Source organism: Pleurodeles waltl, chromosome 4_1 (genome assembly GCF_031143425.1).
Source record: "Pleurodeles waltl isolate 20211129_DDA chromosome 4_1, aPleWal1.hap1.20221129, whole genome shotgun sequence".
NCBI lineage: Eukaryota > Metazoa > Chordata > Amphibia > Caudata > Salamandridae > Pleurodeles > Pleurodeles waltl.
In genome coordinates, this window is record NC_090442.1 from 986,938,916 (window position 1) to 986,957,169 (window position 18,254).

Sequence of the window (18,254 nt, forward strand, 5' to 3'; positions counted from 1 at the left end):
GACGCAGGGTTACCTTTATCTCCTTTACTTTGTGTTATTGTTATTGACCGCCAGGGCTTTTTTGGAAGAAGCACTGCCAACAGGCTGGCGGTGCTTCCAGGGGGATTACGACCGCAGCAGAAGCGCTGTGGTCCCTCTGCCGGGACCGGTGGTTTCCCGCCACTTTTGTCCCGGCGGTTTCCCGCCACTTTTGCCCCTGTAGATTTAATCCTCCAGGGAATAAGAGTCCCCCTCCCGCCAGCCTTTTCATGGCGGTTTGAACTGCCATGAAAAAGCTGGCAGAAAGGGGAGTCGTGGGGCCACGGCCCCATGGAGCTTTTCACTGTCTGCTATGCAGACAGTGAAAAGCACGACAGGTGCAACTGCACCCGTCGTACAGCGGCAACACCGCTGGCTCCATTTGGAGCCGGCTCCCGTGTTGCGCCCGAGATCCCTGCTGGCCCGGCGGGCGGAAACCAGGATCCCATAATAGACCCTGCGGAAGTGCGGCCGCATTGGCCTCAGCCGCCCGCCAAGGTTGTAATGAGGGCCAAAGTGTTTTACCATTAGACAGAACTACTACTCTTGGGGCTGGCAGCTGAGGGTGTGAAGGGGCTACTTCAGAGAGTTACCCTCAAGATTATAGTACAGGGGGATTCGATACCTATATATAATACTGACACCTTGGCTTGATAATAGCTGGTGCATGCCACCACCCTAGCAAGAAATCAATAGAGATTTAAAAACAAAAAATGAGAGAGCGTGTACACATCTTGGTTGGGTTATGCAGCAGGTGTCAAAATGAACATAATCTCCAGACTGCTGTATTTTTCTAGGTTCAGTTAGAGAGAAAAATGATAAAAGCCCGTCGAAGAGCTTTAATAAAAATTTGTTTTGGCAAGATGGAGCCCGGAATCTCAAAGAAGATCCACAGAGCCTTAAGATAAAAGGAAGGACTAGACGTTCCCCTTATTGCAGGGCAGCCCAATTAGGCATTCTAGGTGAGTGTTCAACCTGGGAGCCAGATAAACTCTGGGTCCACATGTTTTTTTCTTTAACATTGTACATTGGGGACTTGGGTCCTGACTTAGATGGTGGTAACGGTTCTGCCTTCAACTTTTCGACTGGAAACCCGTCCACCGCCATGACTGTGTGCCCACTGTATTTAGATGTTGGTAGTCCCATAGACAATAGCACACTCGAATTGGCATCTCTGCTAAGAAATACCACCCGTGTCGACGGTGGGAAAGGGAAAAGGGAATGCTGGCGGGACCCCAGCCACCCTTCCCGCCTGCAGATTTGGATGTGCCTTACCGCTAAGACAAAAGTGGCGGTCCAACCTCCACTTCCGAGTTGGTAAGGTGGGGGGGTGGGGAAGGGGAAGGGGTGAAAAATCACACTTTTTCCCTATTCCACTCCCATCTTCGACTGGGCATGACTGGACAACACCTGGTGTCACTGCTGCCACTGACCCACAGCGAAAACGCAACCCACCCCCATTGCCAGACTCGAAGGTAGGCATGCCGCATCGCCAAGGTATGTCAGGCGGGCACTGCAGGTCGGGACCTCTGCAGACATGTACATTCACAGTAATCTTTTTAGGTTACTGTGACATGCATATTGGGTAGACATGGATGGAGACACACTGGTACACAACACATATTGCACACATATACAACTTTCATTATGGTGCTAATATTTATTGGCAAATTAATGCTGGAGCCACAATGATGTTACATTCACACCTGTCAACTGTGACCATGTGTACACATTGCCACTGGATATGTACCGGTCGTGTTGCGAACTGTATGTGTGAGTCAGTACGCCTGTGTGTGTATGCGATTGGCTGTCTAAGGGGGAGGGAGCTGGAGAGGGTGCTGTGGCTGTGACAGTATGTGTGCCCTTGCATATGACTGTAATGTATGTTGTGTTGATGTGTGCAACATTCAGGTGAGTGGTGTTGTGTGGTTACCATTTTTGTGATGTGTGTAGTTGTGCTTGTATGTGCGTGTGTTTGTGTAGAAGAGTGTGTAATTGTGTTGGTTGTTGTGGTTGTGTTGAGTGTTGATGCAGTGTCAATGGTGAATGTATGTTGTCGTAGATGTCCGTCAATGTGTGTTTGTGGCATGTACATGTTTTGGCGGAATGGCAATGGATAATTGTGTTTATTTTGTGTGTAGTTCTGGGGGACACATATGGCAATGGTGTGTGTGTCACTTACCTCTATTCCACTGCCGTTGTCAGCTGTCCATTGGGTATGCAATGTCTTCCCTCCTTCAGCAAACCACTGCCAGTCCACCGCTTGCAGAGCTGTAACATCTAAATACGGCAGGCGGAACACTGTCGACTGGATGGTTTTCTCGGGTCCGCCACCGATGCGACTTGGTGGTGTGACCACCAGGGTCTAAATTGTGCCCTTACTCACTTTTTTGGATCTCAAAATCTAAAACAGACAAAGTAGGATAGCTTGCCTTTCTAACTGCTTTCTTGACAGGTAGACTCAGCACAGTGCTGGAACTTTTCAAACATTCACCCCCAGTCACAGATCTGGGTTTAATCCATTGTTCTTTTACTCACCATGCCACCCCACTTTAGACCCAGCCATATGCAAATCAGCTTTGACTGTGTTCCTTATGGGACCTGTCCAGCCCGAACTGCCAGGCCAGGTCCTCCCTGGACCGGAAACAAGCATCCTGGGACTGATTTCGGGGTATCACCCCTATTTAGCCAGGCTAGCTTGAATCCAGTCTGGTCTTTACAACCCCGGAAAAGTGTCTACACTTTATAACTACGATACAAACATACCGGCGTGCATGTACGCTGCGTTAAGGGCGTTTTGAAAATTAGAGGAATACGGTTTATATATGAATGGCATCCCGCATTCGAACTTCAACATCTATGGCGGTTTGATGAGGGGTTAATTAGAACTATTTTGGAAGAACCCCGATGGTCTCGCTTTGAACAATATGGTGTGCTGAATTTCAATATCGTTCTGAAGGTACCAATTCCTATGTCCTGATGAGGCCTAGAATTGAAGGGCTGAAACGCGCCAACTAACAACATGAGGATTGTCTTGAATTTTTTAACCTAGAGAGTATGATATAAACAGATACCGTATTCAATTGAACTTGAATAATTTAGCATCATAGACGGTATCAATAATTCACTACCTCAAGTGGAGGAGTGCTTTTGAAAAAGGCAGCCCACAACTACGAATACAGTTGGAAGCCTTTAGTGCTAATGAGCTTGCACTTAGTACCTGTTTCTGTGTTTCTGACAAATTGTAATGTATCTCTTAGTGTGATGTTTTGTACATATTTGTTTCTATGGTGTGCATTTTTATATATTGTTTGTGATGCTTGAAGAGCGAGACAATTTGAGACAAATATTGATTGATTAAAAATATAAACATTCGTAATTCTACAATGTTTCCAGTGAATAATTAGGATTTTCACTATGATTAAATTATATGCATGTTTCCCTACTGTATATAAATTTTGCCTTAATAGTGTTGTCTAGCCCAGATATGGTGGGGTTACTTGGGCTTTCCCCTATTTTTTGGATAGCTTGAATCCAGTGGCACAGTGAGCAGGGGACCCACGTCAGGGCATACCCTTCCCACTTAGGGCAACTTTAGAAATTCAAAAGGATAATAGACGGAATGCTGAAACTTTGGGGAGCCAAAACATTTCTAAGTCCCAACTTTACATGATGCTGAATATCTTCAAGCTCAAGCCAAAATTCAGTCTGCTAACCTGCTGGTTCTTCTTCCAAGATGACCTGTTGACCTTTAGCTCTCTATGGACACCAATATATCTGCCCCCAGCCTTTAGGAATCGCCTCCAGAACTTTGAGTTGAAGGGAAAGCTAGATACAATTCACTGGTCTTCCCCAGGGAGAGAGTATTACTCTGACCATAGTCTTTTTTTCTTCACCAAACCAAAGTACAGCAATGTTATGATTCCAGGTGGTTGGAGGGCCAAGTTATATAGCTAACACAGGAGTGATTGGTGGGAATCCCTGAATATATGCTTGCAAATATCAAATACTGTGCATTCCCTAACTTTTCAAACACATCTTCTGGCTTTGGGCCAAGAATATCCTAGAGGAAAGTATTTTGATTGTGCTGGAAGGCTGAGCACCCCAAGCCCACTCATGATCTTGATGTACTGCACTCTCCTAGACAGTGGCAAATCTACGCAAAGTTGTTCCTTGCATATGATACCCCCTCCCTCCAAAAAAACACCCCACGGTGAGAGGAGTCAGTCTGTCTAAGGGACAACCTGCTTCTAAGTCTAATTCACTGTATGTTCCACCTTTCTCACATTGATGACAAATTCTAGAGGGCTACACTTGGGTTTGTGTGAAGCAGTTATTTCAAATTCCTTCCTTCCAGCCACACAAACCTGATAGAAATAGGGTGGTGCTTCTTGTGAGTGTGATGTTCTTTCTAATTTTGTCTTGTTCTTCTTCTGGAGAGCTCCTAGCATGGCATCTGCACTAGAAGGGCTGTTGTTTTCCAGTCAGAAGTGGGTTCTTGGCAGACCAGTTTGACATGTCTATGTCAGATTAATCAAACTTTTTAAAAATCATCTTTTTGATTATACCAAGTAAATACCTTTGCCCTTAAATTAGATTTTCTTGTTTATTAAAATGTTGTGAAGATTGAATTTGAAGTTTCTTCCATAACCAAGTAAACATTTGCGATTTTTGTACATGAAGCAGGCTATTACAGCAGCAAATCTGTCTACGCCTTTGTTGGAAGTAGCACTTTTTGTTCTGTACTACAGAAACCACATGTTTAGTTCTCTGTTAATACAGAAATGTGACATACTTTGAATGTTTCACTGTTGGTTATTATGTGATTGGGCCCTGTGGGCTTTAAGGCTTTTTATACTGTTGACTTATCAAATGTTAACATTAAAACCGTTTTGACATGTTTAAGAGAAATGTTAAGTGCTGCAGCGAGACCTGCTGGGAATTTCTACTGCCCTGTTAAAGTGTCCTGTGTTGGCGGTGTTTTCCTTTTACATCAATTGCACAACGTTTGTGTATTTTACGGTGGGCCTAATTGAAAGTTAAATGCAAATGGGTTCCTTCTTTAGGTTTTTCACACGTGCAGTGGAATGGCATTAGTAGCCTTCAATTTTCCAAAGTTAGAAATGTAGCAGTCTAGTCAAAGAAAATGAAGAAAGAATTGTTAGACCACACAAACAAGGCAAATTCCAATATGATGTAATTGTATTTTAGTAATGGATAGTGATTCAAATATAGTGAAATTGTTGATTTGCAAATCTCATGAATTATTAACTACATATTACAAGTTTACTGTCCAACGTTTTCCTAAAAAACTAGAAAGAGTGCACATGTTTTTGCAATAGATTTTCCATAATTTAGCAAAACTAACATTTACTATTTTGATTGATTTATGATGTGCAGCAGGGGTATATGCCAAAGTCACTTCACTACAAACAGAAGTGGTTAGGTGGTGTCTTGGAGTTAATGGGGAAATATAATCTACCAGTGTAACTGTATGCACCAACCCCAAATCAAACCATTTGCAGTATTTTGTCGGTCCAACATTAAAGACGAAAATATTTATTCTCCCGCAGCATGTAATACACGTGTTATCTTTTCTCATCTCATGCTTAGATTCCATAGTGCTGCTGCTTTTGCATGAAAAGGAGGATGTTTTTCAGTTGTTATGTGATGCCATGCGAACTTTCCCCTATGATGAAGATGTGCAGAAATATGGATGCCAAGCTTTGCACTTTCTGTTTCAAAAAGGTACTGTTTGAATACAATGAGGTGTGTTTTTTGTTAGTTTTATATTTTCTGTCTTTCCAATTCTTAACCTTGTGGGTAATCGGCCATTTAGGAGTGTGGCAGAAAATTGCTTCTATAGTTGTTAATTTGGAGACTGGTGTGCTACAGCTGCATACACATGCATACATCTGATGCAGCAAGGCCCATTTCCCCCCCACCCCCACCACACCATGCTTACTTGCCTTTTCTTTTGGTGGCCCATGTGTATCAGAAGGTTCACCTCTCACGTAACATGTTCTCTCATGGGGTTTACTAGCTCTATTCCTTTTTTGTCTTATAATGTTTGTTGCTGTTTTCCTCTCTCTCCTTCTGCTCTAAGGCTCTTCCTTTAAGCCATACTTTTTATCTCACTAAAGAAAGGTAGGACCAGATCTTCAAAACCTCTGTTTCTCTTGCCTTTGGGATAGTCCTCCACCTCACATATGTGCTCCTTAGTTACCATGATCACCAGAATCTGCAGGAGATTCTAGATTTTATCACTACTTAGGGCTTAGAGGTACATACTGGGAAGTGCCTCTATTTAAGTACCCTTTCCATGGTGAGGTAAGGAAGCAACTTAAACAGAGACAAAGCAATGTTTAGATCAAGCTCCTCGACCCTAAACAAGTGGTATGAATAACCCCAGTGAAGGTGATAGTATTTACTAATTTGACCTTATTTAGCCTTTTTCTAAACATCGTGTTTCAGCTGAATCCAAATTAATGTCCAAGGGGGAGGGTGGCAAGGTTTCAAGGTCTAAGCACCAGAACTGTGTCAACTGTGGCACTTTTATTGCAAACTTTGGTTGAGTCTTGTTCCCTGTCTGGCCATGGAGGTCCCAACCTCTTTTTCACATTGCATCATTGAACCTATAAATCCTCTCGCCCTGGTTGTAGTTCTGTGTGCCTTTTGCAAGAGAGTTTGAGCAACACTCCCAGTTGCTGAGACAGTAGAGTCTAGCTCCTCTTATAAGCATTCTGTATTACAGTTCCAGTCTGACCAGGAAACTCCTTCTGTGGACTCCTCGTTGGATGGGCCGTGCTCCTTTATGTAGCACGACTGTTGACAAGAAAAGCACCATGTAGTTAGTGAAATGAAACCCTCAGTGCAAGATGGGAGGCCAGCCTTTTGAGTGTTTGGGTATGTCACCTGTCCCCTTCTCCCCAGAAACAATTGAGGCATTTGAAGATATGTAAGACCCAAGAGGCACTTAAGTGTTTCTTTTAAATAGTCAGATGATTCTCATTAGTACCAAATGCCAAATTTCAGATGTACTCTACATGTACATACATTACATACTATACATTAGTGTCTGCAAATAACTGTAGTTTGGGAAGAAAGAATTAAAATAATACTCACATCACTGCAGGTCCTATCATGGTGGCTCTAGAGGAAGAACACTGTACAGGGAGTCTCTTCACAACTCACCTCCAACACAAGTCAATATAACTGATGGCTTGATGGAAGAATGGGGACCCCACATTGGCGACTGCTTTGATCAGATGAAGTGGTTCCCTTCAGAGCAGAAGTATTGCAATAATATGTTGGAGCTGAGGACACACTACCTAGTTTTAGTTTTAAAATCCTACCTTCCATTCATCTCCGCATCGATTAGACTCCAAACGTTTCTCTAAGAGGCAAAACCAAATTCATAATTCTGTTCAGGGGCACACGGTCAGGCACTGCTGTCTGTCCATCCTTCATTTAGCTATGAGTACCAAGGAATCAGGTCAATAGAACGTATCTTGCTCCCTTTGAAATCAGTTTGTAAATTCATAATAGCATACATAGAACAGAAAGCCCTTCGTTCGATGGCATCTGTCGCTGTAGATACGCATGTTTTGCAATAGCTCGCCATCTGGTGTTGGGCCGGAGTGTTACAAGTTGTTTTTCTTCGAAGAAGTCTTTCGAGTCACGGGACCGAGTGACTCCTCCTTTTGTGTCCATTGCGCATGGGCGTCGACTCTATCCTCAATTGTTTTTTTTTCCGCCATCGGGTTCGGACGTGTTCCTGTCGCGCCGAGTTTCGGAACGGAAAGATAGCTAAATTCGGAAGATTTTCGTCGGTATTGTTGCGTTCGGGATCGGCGTAGTTAGATTCAACACCGCATCGAAGATTGAAGAGCTCCGGTGCCCTTCGGGGTAGTTTTTCGATCCCCCGTCGGGGCCTGGTCGGCCCGACCGTGTGCTGAAGAACGCCGATGGAACGGACCCCGTTCCGTTTCTGTCCCAAATGCCACAACAAGTACCCCTATACAGACCAACACTTGGTCTGTAACCTGTGCCTGTCACCTGAGCACAGTGAAGACACCTGCGAGGCCTGTCGTGCGTTCCGGTCCCGAAAAACACTCCGAGACCGTCGAGCCAGAAGACTTCAAATGGCGTCCGCGCCGACAGCCCACCGAGAGTTCGAGGAACAAGAAGAGGAAGGTACCTTCTCGATCCACAAATCGGACTCCGAGGAATTCGATGACCCACAAACCGTGAGTAAGACGTCGAAAACAACACATAAGAAGATTGACAAGGCCCAGGGGACGCCACTGCCACCAGGCCATGGCTCGACCCATAAATTCGGTGACCGACCGTCGGCACCGAAAAAGGCCCAAACAGTGCCGAGACAGTCCGACTCCGGTCGAGACACCGGTACGCAGCCTTCTCGGGACCGAGAAAGTGCTGGAGACAAGCATCGACACCGAGATAGCGGTGTAGACACGGCTCGACGCCGAGACAGCGGCACCAACGAAGATCGACGCCGAGAGGTTTCGGCCCCGAAAAAAAGAAAAGTCAGCTCGGAGCCGAAAAAAGATGCAGACAGGGTTTCGGTGCCAAAACAACCTGCAACCGACCCAGTTTCAGGCTCTTGTACAGAGAAGCATTCACTAACCTCCCAAATGCGAAAGCATAGGTTCGAGGAAGAGCTGCAATCTACCGATGTAGACCATACGCAAAAGCGTATCTTCCTACAGGAGGGAACAGGGAAAATAAGCACCCTTCCCCCTATTAGAAGAAAGAGAAGACTGGAGTTCCAAACTGAACAAACACCACAAACAAAGGTGGTGAAAAAGGTTACTCCACCACCCTCTCCTCCACCTGTAATTCACGTCTCACCAGCACAAACTCCATCACATTCCCCAGCTCACACCACCATGAGCCAGGTTGACCAGGATCAGGACGCATGGGACTTATACGACGCCCCAGTGTCAGATAACAGCCCGGAGGCATACCCTACGAAGCTATCTCCACCAGAAGACAGCACTGCGTATTCTCAAGTGGTGGCTAGAGCAGCACAATTTCACAATGTAAGCCTCCACTCAGAACAGGTCGAGGATGACTTTTTATTCAACACCCTCTCCTCCACCCACAGCTCCTACCAAAGCCTGCCTATGCTCCCTGGTATGCTCCGGCACGCAAAATAAATTTTTAAGGAGCCGGTCAAAAGTAGGGCAATCACACCAAGAGTGGAAAAAAAGTATAAGGCGCCCCCTACAGACCCTGTTTTCATCACTGCACAGCTGCCACCAGATTCCGTCGTTGTAGGAGCAGCTAGGAAAAGGGCCAACTCCCACACATCTGGGGATGCACCACCCCCGGATAAGGAAAGCCGCAAGTTCGATGCAGCTGGAAAGAGAGTCGCAGCACAGGCTGCAAACCAGTGGCGCATCGCCAACTCTCAAGCACTACTTGCGCGCTATGACAGAGCCCATTGGGATGAGATGCAACACCTCATTGAACATCTACCCAAAGACCTACAAAAAAGGGCAAAGCAAGTGGTTGAGGAAGGTCAAAACATTTCAAACAACCAGATACGCTCCTCCATGGACGCAGCAGACACAGCTGCAAGGACAATTAATACATCCGTGACCATCAGAAGGCATGCATGGCTACGAACGTCTGGGTTTAAACCAGAGATACAGCAGGCAGTTCTCAATATGCCTTTCAATGAAAAAGAACTGTTCGGTCCAGAAGTGGACACAGCGATAGAAAAACTTAAAAAGGACACGGACACTGCTAAAGCAATGGGCGCACTCTACTCCCCGCAGAGCAGAGGAAACTACGGCACCTTCCGTAAGACACCCTTTAGAGGGGGGTTTCGGGGTCAGGCCACACAAGCCAGCACCTCACAGGCAACACTGTCCAGTTACCAGGGACAGTACAGGGGAGGCTTTCGGGGCCTACAGAGGAGGGCAATTCCCTAGGAATAGGGGAAAATTTCAAAGCCCCAAAACCCCTGCAACTAAGCAGTGACTCACATGTCACTCATCCCCTCCACACAACACCAGTGGGGGGAAGAATAGGTCATTATTACAAAGCATGGCAGGAAATCACTACAGACTCTTGGGTTCTAGCAATTATCCAACATGGTTATTGCATAGAATTTCTACAATTCCCTCCAAACATACCACCAAGAGCACAAAATTTATCACAACATCATTCCGAGCTCCTGGAGACAGAAGTTCAAGCACTGTTGCAAAAGAATGCAATCGAATTAGTACCAAACACACAAATAAACACAGGAGTTTATTCACTGTACTTCTTAATACCAAAGAAGGACAAGACGCTAAGACCAATCCTAGACCTCAGGATAGTAAACACATACATCAAATCAGACCACTTTCACATGGTCACACTACAAGAAGTGCTACCATTGCTCAAACTACACGACTACATGACAACCTTAGACCTCAAAGATGCGTATTTCCATATACCAATACATCCATCGCACAGGAAATACCTAAGGTTTGTATTCAAAGGAATACATTACCAATTCAAAGTATTGCCTTTCGGTTTAACAACAGCACCAAGAGTCTTTACAAAATGTCTAGCAGTAGTCGCTGCACACATCAGAAGGCAGCAAATACATGTATTCCCGTATCTAGACGACTGGCTAATCAAGACCCATTCATTATCAAAGTGCTCACACCACACAAATCAAATCATACAAACCCTCTACAAACTGGGGTTCACCGTCAACTTCACAAAATCAAACATCCTGCCGTGCAAAGTACAACAGTACCTAGGAGCCATAATAAACACAACAAAAGGAGTAGCCACTCCAAGTCCACAAAGAATTCAAAACTTCAACAACATCATACAACGCATGTATCCAACACAAAAGATACAAGCAAAGATGATATTACAACTCCTAGGCATGATGTCTTCATGCATAGCCATTGTCCCGAACGCAAGACTGCACATGAGGCCCTTACAACAGTGCCTAGCATCACAATGGTCACAAGCACAGGGTCACCTTCTAGATCTGGTGTTAATAGACCGCCAAACTTACCTCTCGCTTCTATGGTGGGACAATATAAATTTAAACAAAGGGCGGCCTTTCCAAGACCCAGTGCCACAATACGTAATAACAACAGATGCTTCCATGACAGGGTGGGGAGCACACCTCGATCAACATAGCATACAAGGACAATGGAACGTACATCAAACAAAACTGCATATAAATCACCTAGAACTGCTAGCAGTTTTTCAAGCACTAGAGGCTTTCCAACCAATAATAGTTCACAAATACATTCTCGTCAAAACAGACAACATGACAACAATGTATTATCTAAACAAGCAAGGGGGGACACACTCAACGCAGTTGAGCCGGTTAGCACAAAATATATGGCATTGGGCAATTCACAACCAAATTCGCCTAATAGCGCAGTTTATCCCAGGGATTCAGAATCAACTCGCAGACAATCTCTCTCGAGATCACCAACAGGTCCACGAATGGGAAATTCACCCCCAAACTCTGAACACTTACTTCAAGCTCTGGGGAACACCTCAGATAGACTTGTTTGCGACAAAAGAGAACGCAAAATGCCAAAACTTCGCATCCAGATACCCACACAGGCAGTCCCAGGGCAATGCCCTATGGATGAACTGGTCAGGGATATTTGCCTACGCTTTTCCTCCTCTCTCTCTCCTTCCTTATCTGGTAAACAAACTCAGTCAAAACAAACTCAAACTCATATTAATAGCACCAACTTGGGCAAGGCAACCCTGGTACACAACGCTGCTAGACCTATCAGTAGTACCACACATCAAACTGCCCAACAGACCGGATCTGTTAACTCAACACAACCAACAGATCAGGCACCCAGATCCAGCATCGCTGAATCTAGCAATCTGGCTCCTGAAATCCTAGAATTCGGACACTTACAACTTACACAAGAGTGTATGGAAGTCATAAAGCAAGCCAGAAGGCCATCCACCAGGCACTGCTATGCAAGTAAATGGAAGAGGTTTGTTTGCTACTGCCATATTAATCAAATCCAACCATTACACGCAACTCCAAAAGATGTAGTGGGTTACTTGCTTCACTTACAAAAATCTAACCTAGCTTTCTCTTCCATTAAAATACACCTTGCAGCAATATCTGCATACCTGCAGACTACCTATTCAACTTCCCTTTATAGGATACCAGTCATTAAAGCATTCATGGAGGGCCTTAAAAGAATTATTCCACCAAGAACACCACCTGTTCCTTCATGGAACCTAAATGTTGTCCTAACTAGACTTATGGGTCCACCTTTTGAACCCATGCACTCCTGCGAAATACAGTTCCTAACCTGGAAGGTTGCATTCCTCATCGCCATTACTTCCCTAAGAAGAGTAAGCGAGATTCAGGCGTTTACAATACAAGAACCTTTTATACAACTACACAAGAATAAGGTCGTCCTAAGGACTAATCCTAAATTTTTACCAAAGGTTATTTCACTGTTCCATCTAAATCAAACAGTGGAACTTCCAGTGTTCTTCCCACAGCCAGATTCCGTAGCTGAGAGGGCACTACATACATTAGATGTCAAAAGAGCATTAATGTATTACATTGACAGAACTAAAAACATCAGAAAGACTAAACAACTATTTATTGCATTCCAAAAACCTCATGCAGGAAACCCAATATCAAAACAAGGTATAGCCAGATGGATAGTTAAATGCATCCAAATCTGCTACCTTAAAGCTAAACGACAGCTGCCCATTACACCAAGGGCACACTCAACCAGAAAGAAAGGTGCTACCATGGCCTTTCTAGGAAACATCCCAATGCAAGAAATATGTAAGGCAGCCACATGGTCTACGCCTCACACATTCACCAAGCACTACTGTGTAGACGTGTTATCCGCACAACAAGCCACAGTAGGGCAAGCCGTATTAAGAACATTGTTTCAGACTACTTCCACTCCTACAGGCCGAGCCACCGCTTTTGGGGAGATAACTGCTTACTAGTCTATGCAAAACATGCGTATCTACAGCGACAGATGCCATCGAACTGAAAATGTCACTTACCCAGTGTACATCTGTTCGTGGCATCAGTCGCTGTAGATTCGCATGTGCCCACCCGCCTCCCCGGGAGCCTGTAGCAGTTCGGAAGTTACCTTCAACTATTTGTATATATATCATTTCAACCTTATATAGGTACATACTTAGTCACTCCATTGCATGGGCACTATTACTACGATACAACTGCTACCTCACCCTCTGCGGGGAAAAACAATCGAGGATAGAGTCGACGCCCATGCGCAATGGACACAAAAGGAGGAGTCACTCGGTCCCGTGACTCGAAAGACTTCTTCGAAGAAAAACAACTTGTAACACTCCGGCCCAACACCAGATGGCGAGCTATTGCAAAACATGCGAATCTACAGCGACTGATGCCACGAACAGATGTACACTGGGTAAGTGACATTTTCAATACTGGCCGCACATCCTACCTAAAAGAAATACTCAACTCCACAGAAGGCAAAAGGAACACCTGAGGCAAATCTGGTTCACTTCTAGGTATTCCCAAAATCAAAAATCTAAGTTTCTGAACCAAGTTTTTCACGTGTAGCCATTTGATGATAAATAACAGACTTAATTCAGATCTTTTATTACGTCAATACATATGCGCTAATAAATACCAATACTTAGGGTAACTCCTTTTATCACACATTAGAATTATGAGATTTACATTTTTTTTATTGCACTCTTTACATAGCGAGTGTGATAAAAAAAATCTATTCCCTGTTAAATTGCGGCCGGTGAAACGTGCCACAATTTAAATGGGAAAAAATGCCCTGTAGTCATAGAGACAAGCAGATTTTGATGGAGTAAGAACTAAAATCCAGACACCATCCCCGGAACAAGCTCATAACAGGCAATAATTATTCCATGGGGGAAATTCCAAACACCTCAGTGGAATTTATTAATTCGATAATGAGTGCCTCAAAAGCTATGCAACTTGTGAAAATTATCTTAGTGTTCAGAAAAGAATAAATTATCCTTTCTTCGGACTACAGGGTACTTTCTTGCACTTTCCTGCTTCACACCTTCAGATTCCAATTTCCTTCCAGTTCCTTGACCTTGGAGAACTTTGATGCTTAGAGCGTTTTATAAGAACGGTTTTGAAGGTTGAGTTCACTCTAATTGGAGCGCTGCGGAACTCAAGAAGCAACTCATTTGGTGGTCATTTGGTGTTGTCTGTAGTTAGTGCTCTTAAAATTTATCTGCGCACTATATACCGCCTTAATTAAATTCTTTATATTGCAGTTAATTTCCCTCATACCAATGGATACTGCACATGTAGTTGTTGTTTTACTGTTGATCTTAATCGTAGAGGGCTCAGTTCTCCTTAAAATGCACCTGTTAAAGATTTTAGGTCCTAATTTAGAGTTTGGCGGATGGGTTACTCCATCAGAAACGTGATTGATGTATCGTTCGCCTTACTACAACTGTATTATATCCTGTGGTACTTGTATTACGGTGGACAGATTATTGGTCACAATTGCGATGGAGTACCTCTGCACCAAACTATAAATCAGGTCCTTCGTTATTTGCAAAGTGCTCTGTTGTCCATAGAGCTAGGTTCACACTATTAAACTTCTATACATATAATAAATAAAATACTGTGAGGACATGCACCTGTAGCTATTGCTAGTGGCTGAAACTGTTGCAAGAATTCCCGGTGCTTGAAACCACAATTATTTACTACAGTAAGAGACAGCCTTGTTATGTCTTTCTGATGATTTCCAAATTCAGTTCCATAACCTAACATTAGCTCTAAAATGTTATTGTTTAACTTCTTTCGTTCTTTTGAGCAGTTGCCATTATCATCTCTTAGCGATCAGATCTTGGGGCCTAGAAGGTGCTGTTTGTTCCTTCAGCTTGATCTTCATTTGTTCTATTTTGAACCACTACTATTGTACAGAAATATTTTTACAATGTAAAGTTCTGGCTTGAACTTCACTGTTATTGGGTGTTGTTAATGTGTTATGTTGTAACCTACGTCACCGTCTGAGAGCAAGTTTGACTACTTAGCCACGTATACAATGTTCCCCTTCACCACATACATCAATTAAGCACAATTGCACAAAAAAGAAAAAATGGGAATAGGTGAGCTGTGCAAGCATTAACATGAAATACTTGTTACAGTGCCCCGTACCTCAGACTTCCAGAGGATCTGAGAAAATGGTAGAAAATGCTGTTTGTTCAAATATAGGCAATGTTTAATTTGTGGTTAGTTATAATTTTTCTTTGATTTTCTTTCCATTGTAGTCACAGAAGAAGATCTGATGGAGTTTGTTGAGAGTAAAGATCATTTGGTCATTTTGGACTCACTTAAGCAGTTTCATAAAGAGGAGGGTGTTGTTCTACCAGCGTTTTATGCTTTGCTTTCTTTAGCTGGTCCATGTAAGTATTTGTGTTAAGTACTGCTGTGGAATGCGTTGGCTCACCCCAACCTTAGTACAGAGGTCTTTAAACTTTTTTGTTGTGAGCCCTCCTAAGCAAAATGTTTTTTACTCTAGTTCCCCTCCAAAAATGTAATGGCAAGAATAGGGGGAATTGTAGTACCAGGGCTGAGCACGGGGGATAGAGCTTATGAGATCATTTCAGGGGTATGTTTTCGTAGCTCATAATCCACAGTAAATGTGTGATTCATAAAAGTGCAAATATATCAAGGAAAAATATAAATTGACCAAAAAACACTAGGCCCCAAAGTTGGGGTGTTGTGAGTATGGGGCCCAGTGCAACTGCACCTGCTGCACAAATGGTAGCTGCAGCCCTAAGAAACAGGCTGCCTTTTTTACCCCTTCCCCTCACGGATGGCCATTACTCCAGTCTTGAAACAGACTCTGAGCCTGGTTACAATCTTGGCAGATGGAATACTCTGTCAAACATTTGACAAGTATTCCATATTACGATTTCTATAGGATATAATGGGATCAAAATACAGCAGACGGGATAAGCGCCACATTTGTGATGGGATAACCCCATCTGCCAATATCATAATCAGGCCCTCTGTCTCTTGCAGTAAAAAATGATCTCTCATGTGTTGCCCTCTCTTTGCAGCAGGGCTGTCCTAATACTAGCAAAGAAAATGAAACCCCTTGCCCCTTTTGTAAAGGCAGTCATAAATGTGATGCAGTAGGCTCCTCACAGTCCTGGGCTCCAGTGCCAATGCTCCTGCTTCACTAATAATAGCTACTACCTTGTGAAGCCGACAGTCTCCTCTGCCCTTTGCTAAATACATGGGTCACTATAGTTTCCCAGCACTTTGTGCCATCTCTCTTGGACTGAGCTAAGATATCTCTTCTGCTTCAGGTTTCACTTCCGTTGGGCTATGTGCCCAAGGCCCATAGCAGCACTGGCATAGCAGATGTGTACAGGGCCCTAATTCAACCAAAGAAGCATAGCACAACAGCCTTAACTGTGATTTAGTTGGCCTTTCACACCCCAGGCCTTGGTGACACTCCCATATACTGCTCCTTCATCTGAGCCATTTGTTTGAGGCTATCCAAGTACCTCACTACTTACTTCTTTCTTCTGGGCTATTACTCTGAGGCTCAAGGGGCCCAGACATTCAGAGCTCTGCATCTGAAAATCACCCTGCTGGTCTCCTTCCTGTCACCCCCTCAACTCATCTCGAAAAACATATGCATGTAAACAGAGGTCAAAGTGGATGGGATCTGTGGGGACTCACTTGCCTTTACTTTTAAATCTTACAATAGCAGTTCACATACTTTCGGCCCTTGAGGTGTCTCTGCCTGAAATTGAGTGGAGGATAGGGAGGGTTTTTTCTGTGCTGAGGAGTCCAGCGAAGTAACGGGCCCCTTCACCCCAGGCCCAGGGTGCCTGCTACCTGAAAGAAATGTAAATGTGTGCAATTGGTTAATCACCAAATGTAAAGGCTGCTCGGGAGCCAGGATAGGCTTAAATTGATGGAATCACTTAACACTTCATGTTGACAACAAATTATTCTTTTTGATAGGTAATGTCTGAGTTTGAGAATGTGTACTTTTAATAAACACTTAAGAAAATGTTTGCACTAGGTAGAGTTTACCTATTTCTAATATATATATATATATATATATATATATATATATATATATATATATATATGTTTGATGGCATGTGTAGCTGCAGATACACATGCTGTACACTGTTCCTGCCATCTAGTGATGGGCTCGGAGTGTTACAAGTTGTTTTTCTTAGAAGAAGTCTTTTCGAGTCACGGGACCGAGTGACTCCTCCCTTTCGGCTCCATTGCGCATGGGCATCAACTCCATCTTAGATTGTTTTCTTTCCGCCATCGGGTTCGGACGTGTTCCTCTTCGCTTCGTGATTCAAATCGGGAAAGTATTAAAATCATCGAGAGAACCGTCGGTATTGTTACGTTCGGGAAAGATCTTCTATTGATACATAGGCACCGACGAGACAACCGCTTCGGTGGCCATTCGGGGCTTCCACGCACAGCCGAGGCCTGGTCAGCCTGACCACACCCGTCGTCGAAGCCTCATGGACCGGACCCCCTTCCGTTTCTGTCCGATGTGCCACGCTAAGTATCCATATACAAACCAGCATCGGTTCTGTAATCTGTGTCTGTCACCAGAGCACAGAGAGGATACTTGCGAGGCCTGCAAGGCCTTTCGGTCAAAAAAGACCTTGAGAGATCAGAGGGCGAGACGCATGCAGATGGCATCAAAATCATCGCAACACCTCGACGTCAAAGAGGAGGAGATGGCTATCTCCATCCAGGGACCGGAATCGGACGACTCCGACGGAGACCGACAGCAGGCCAAAAAGTGAGTACGCCTGCCCTGACCCAACCCCAAAGTCAGCCGAAAAAACAAAAGGCCTCAGGGACGCCACAGCCTGAAGGCCATGGCTCGACCCATAAAAAAAGCTGTGAACAAGCTACACCTTCAGCACCGAAAAAGGCCAAAATCGTGGCGAAGTCATCTGACTCGAGCCGAGACACCGGCGTCGAAAAAAGTCGACATCGCCTTGTCGAAGCCACTAAGCCTCGAAAGAGCCTTTCGTAGCCGAGGCCAAACATCACCCTGGGCATTTCGGTGCCAAGAAAACCGGCTTTGGAGCTGAAAAAGACCTCTTACACAGAGGAATATGGGCTCTCCAAACAACTGAAGGAGAGGCACAGATTTGAAGAGGAGCTGAACATTGAAGAGTTTGACCAAACTCAGGCACGA

General features: G+C 44.3%; 1 protein-coding gene across 3 annotated transcripts in view; it reads left to right on the forward strand.

Annotated features, from left to right (window-relative positions):
• The window catches only part of LRRK2 (leucine rich repeat kinase 2), a 1,446,345-nt gene that overhangs the window by 106,864 nt on the left and 1,321,227 nt on the right, over positions 1–18,254 (forward strand). For all 3 annotated transcript variants that reach the window (XM_069229760.1, XM_069229761.1, XM_069229762.1), the window contains 2 exons: positions 5,632–5,766; positions 15,322–15,456. In XM_069229760.1, coding sequence (XP_069085861.1) covers positions 5,632–5,766; positions 15,322–15,456 — 270 coding nt within the window. The remainder of the gene's footprint in view (positions 1–5,631; positions 5,767–15,321; positions 15,457–18,254) is intronic.